Source organism: Musca autumnalis, unplaced genomic scaffold, assembly GCF_047663935.1.
Source record: "Musca autumnalis isolate F117 unplaced genomic scaffold, ASM4766393v1 scaffold_3, whole genome shotgun sequence".
In the NCBI taxonomy this organism is placed as follows: Eukaryota; Metazoa; Arthropoda; class Insecta; order Diptera; family Muscidae; genus Musca; species Musca autumnalis.
In genome coordinates this window covers 6,290,250-6,294,948 of record NW_027411866.1, presented here as the reverse complement: position 1 = coordinate 6,294,948, position 4,699 = coordinate 6,290,250, and the positions used below count along the sequence as shown (strand labels likewise).

At 34.0% G+C, this 4,699-nt stretch overlaps 1 protein-coding gene across 1 annotated transcript; it reads left to right on the top strand.

Annotated features, from left to right (window-relative positions):
- Nucleotides 1-3,188: 3,188 nt before the first annotated feature.
- On the top strand, nt 3,189-4,481 carry HLH4C (Helix loop helix protein 4C). The gene is made up of 2 exons (XM_073974576.1): nt 3,189-3,433; nt 3,833-4,481. Exon 2 carries the CDS (start codon nt 3,852-3,854, stop codon nt 4,350-4,352), a length of 501 nt encoding a protein of 166 aa, XP_073830677.1. The 5' UTR covers nt 3,189-3,433; nt 3,833-3,851; the 3' UTR covers nt 4,353-4,481.
- Nucleotides 4,482-4,699: the final 218 nt, after the last annotated feature.

Below are 4,699 nucleotides of genomic sequence, written 5' to 3'. Positions count from 1 at the left end.
TTTCAATTTCGGAGTTGTTAATCTTTAAATTGAAATTGCTAGGTAAGTTATTTCGACTTATTACCATGTATTTAGTCTTCCTAGTGTTGATTTTAAGTCCATACGTTTCACTTACATGTGTAAGTTTGTCGATTAATTTCTGAAGTCCAGATATGCTACCAGCTAATAGTGTTGTATCGTCTGCATATCGTATGTTATTAATAAGTGTTCCGTATATGCTTATGCCTTGGAAACTAATGAATATGTAAATAGTTTTGGACCATATGGGTATCCAAATAAAACCTGAATTGTCATTGTTATATGAAACCCTATTCGTAAATATGTGTAAATAATTCGTGATGAGGTAATGTAGAAGGGAAGGGGTCAGTCAATGGAAGTTTTTGGGAGTCATCATCATCGATGAGACTCATTGGGGATTTTGTAGAAAATCCATTGGGAGGGCATGGTATCCCAACAAACACCTTGGGTACCCATATCAACAACAACAATTCAAATAATGTGGATTTAAAGCGAAGCGTTCCTTTTGTGGTTTTGTAAGTGAAAATGAATCAATTTTGTTTATGGCTGGTCTGGAGTGGCCACTGAGCTAGACCGAATTCCTCCAATGGCAGTTGTATACCAGCGACATCTTGGTATGCCTCATTCCCCATTACACTCCGACTTAGTTACATAACAAATTAACTCTGTATTTTCAACATTTTTTAATAATAAAAAAATTCTGGTCTAATACCCCTTTTTATATATAAAGCACTATAAAAGTCGGTGATATCATGCCCCTTTGAGTTAAATTTGAATTTTCTACTTTCTTGTCGTCGAAGAAACATTCTTCCATACCAATTTTCGAACATTTATGATACATGTGGGCAACTATGGTGGATTTGTGAGCATGATAATACATAAATTTGTACTGCAAGGATAGTTAAAAAAATGAAACTCGAACTAAAATACCAACTATTTTCAATGACCTTTCTAATTTATCGATCCTAATAATATGGCTACACTTGCTATTTGCTTTCAGACAATTATAAAACGTTTACCTGGCTAATTGTGCCATGATAACAACCAAGGCAAATTTATATAAGGTAAATGCATGAATTACAACAACTAACAAATTTACAAAAACAACATTGCTGTTATTGAAAATTTAATGTCAAAGAAAATAATTAAAAAATTAATAAAAAAATTACCTTCGCCCAATAGGCAAAATTTTCAAATAAAAATCAGCTTGAGCCAGGCTGGGGTTCGAACCCACGTCCTTGAAAAACACATGGAAAAAAGTGTTGTCATGGCGTGTTAGTGTTCAGAACCAAACTCATAACTTTCAAAGGCTACGCTAAGCGTTTGTCATGAAAGCCATACAAAGATTTGAACAAAAAATTCAACTTTGTAAAAAAACAACTTGCATTTGAAAGAGGAAATAAGTTAGAGGATAGCGAAGCCGCCCCACAGTCGATGTGTCTGAGGAGCCTTCCTAAACCAAAGGCGAAACATGCATGTCACACAGTGGTGATTGTGTGGGTTCGTATCGTCGGCTTTCCTTTTTCAAAAAGCATCTTGGTCAGTAAGCTCGTCTCTAACGAGAAATTAATTAAAAAATTAATAAAAAAATTACCTTCGCCCAATAGGCAAAATTTTCAAATAAAAATCAGCTTGAGCCAGGCTGGGGTTCGAACCCACGTCCTTGAAAAACACATGGAAAAAAGTGTTGTCATGGCGTGTTAGTGTTCAGAACCAAACTCATAACTTTCAAAGGCTACGCTAAGCGTTTGTCATGAAAGCCATACAAAGATTTGAACAAAAAATTCAACTTTGTAAAAAAACAACTTGCATTTGAAAGAGGAAATAAGTTAGAGGATAGCGAAGCCGCCCCACAGTCGATGTGTCTGAGGAGCCTTCCTAAACCAAAGGCGAAACATGCATGTCACACAGTGGTGATTGTGTGGGTTCGTATCGTCGGCTTTCCTTTTTCAAAAAGCATCTTGGTCAGTAAGCTCGTCTCTAACGAGAAATTAATTAAAAAATTAATAAAAAAATTACCTTCGCCCAATAGGCAAAATTTTCAAATAAAAATCAGCTTGAGCCAGGCTGGGGTTCGAACCCACGTCCTTGAAAAACACATGGAAAAAAGTGTTGTCATGGCGTGTTAGTGTTCAGAACCAAACTCATAACTTTCAAAGGCTACGCTAAGCGTTTGTCATGAAAGCCATACAAAGATTTGAACAAAAAATTCAACTTTGTAAAAAAAACAACTTGCATTTGAAAGAGGAAATAAGTTAGAGGATAGCGAAGCCGCCCCACAGTCGATGTGTCTGAGGAGCCTTCCTAAACCAAAGGCGAAACATGCATGTCACACAGTGGTGATTGTGTGGGTTCGTATCGTCGGCTTTCCTTTTTCAAAAAGCATCTTGGTCAGTAAGCTCGTCTCTAACGAGAAATTAATTAGAAAATATTGAATATTGGGGTCGTTCTAAAAATTTTCTAGGAAAAACATAAAAACGTTTTGAAAATCCTTTAAAGTAGAACAAATTTGAATCAAAATGTAAATATAAAGCATACAGAAATGTCGTAGGTCAATGTTATTACACGTTTACGATGAAAAGATGAATTTTATGGTATTAAATTTCGAAGCTTCAAATTTCATGAGTAGACCCTATCATTTTGAAAACCAAATTTACAAAAAAGTAAAAACACAGCTTCTATAAATGTGCCTTGATAACAACAATTGTTCTGTTCCAGAACCTGCAAGAAGCTACTACTTTTTACTACGATAACATTTTCTCCTTTATGTTATCGAAAAAATAGTAGAAATTAGTAGCTTCTTGCAGTACCTGAACATACCAAAAGTTGTTTTTGTAAATTTGTTAGTTGATGTAATTCATGCATCTACCTTATAATTGTGCCTTGACAACAGCTGTGAGTGAATGGATTGAAGTGGCTGTGTTCAGTAGGGTTGTACTTGCCCTTAGGAGCTGTGTTCATTATGTACGTTTCAAATACACAAGTTTATAGCGCCCGACAGAAGTTTTGCAAAAATATTAAAAATATAATTAAGGAAAGCATTACTATTTTATATTTAATAAAAAAATTAAATTAAATTAATTAAATTTATAAAAATCTCCATTTAAAATATTTTCTTTTAATAAAAACATACATGTTTAACAATAACGTTAAAAAACATGTTGAACAAAATTGATGGTGATGGGCGGAGCTAAAGCGCCATTTTTCTTTATGCCGTTTGGAATTTGATTGGTCAATAGAACATACAAAATTTATTCCAGTTATAAGGGATGAAACCATTGGGTGTGTGTCCTATATAAGATGCTGCAAATCTTCTAAATGATTACAGTTTCCAATTAGAATTGCAAAAGCAAGGAGCAAGCGGTATTTCTTCATTGGATATTCTAATAGAAAACCAGAAAACCACACATATTGGGTAAGTTATGAAAACCATATTGGAGTTATATGACCCTTGGGTAAATATAACAACGTTTTGCTGCAAATTGGTGAACGTGATTGTAAATATTGATGTTTGTCAGCAATGTTTATTTAATACTTTCCTTATGGACAAACAAAGGGGTTGAGTGGTTTGCACTATACTTAGGCACATAATCGATGCACAAATAATAACCCTTTGAATTTTCCCCTAAGGGAGTGAGCAAATAAGGCTTTATCAAACAATGAAAACCATAAATAATACAATTAGTTCGTCCTTTGGCATGTGTGTTGCCTAGATAACAATAAACACAAAGGATTTTGATTATTAAAATAACAACTTGTGGGTGTTTAATGTTGAAAACTAATGTCAATATGCATTTCTTCTATTTATTTGCAGATTTCTAAAACTGAAAGCTATGGTTTATGATATGACCCAAAATCATTTGGTGCCGCCACAAAATATTGCTGTGGGCCGTTATTATTTGCAGGATATACATAATGTGGAGAATCAAGATTATGCCGCCTTCGATTTTGATAAAAGATATCAGGCACGGATGGTTTGTGAAACACCGCCACCACCACAATCATCAGCATCATCATTATCTCAATCCTTACCCCAACCTCCACCAACACCAGCTCCACGTAGACGTACAACTCCAATAACACATTTGGATCCAGCGGAGTTGGTGGGTCTTTCTAGGGAAGAAAGGAGGCGAAGACGTAGAGCTACCTTGAAATATCGCACAGCCCATGCAACCCGAGAACGTATACGAGTGGAAGCATTCAATGTATCGTTTGCAGAGTTAAGAAAATTACTACCAACTTTGCCACCGGATAAGAAGTTATCGAAAATTGAAATCCTCAAATTGGCTATATGTTATATTGCTTATCTAAATCATGTCCTGGAAACGCCATGAGTTGGAGAACGTATATTAAAGTTAGGTTAAGTTAGAGATGTACTATGTAGTTTTAATACCTTTTTATTTTTATGGAAATTTCTTTTTGTCAATTCCTGTTATGTGATATACGTTTTTATGTAAATATTACTCATTTTGAAATAAGTATTGAGAATTTTATTGTCCCGCAAACACAAATTCATTTAAGAAATACTAAACAACAAATAATTCTTATTAAATTATAATGAATAAAAAATAGAATTTTAATTTTTGTAACAAAATATGTTATGCTATTTTTATTAATATTTGAAATGGGATAACAAGTGTTTGATTAATGATTATCATAAGCATATTATATATCTAGAACA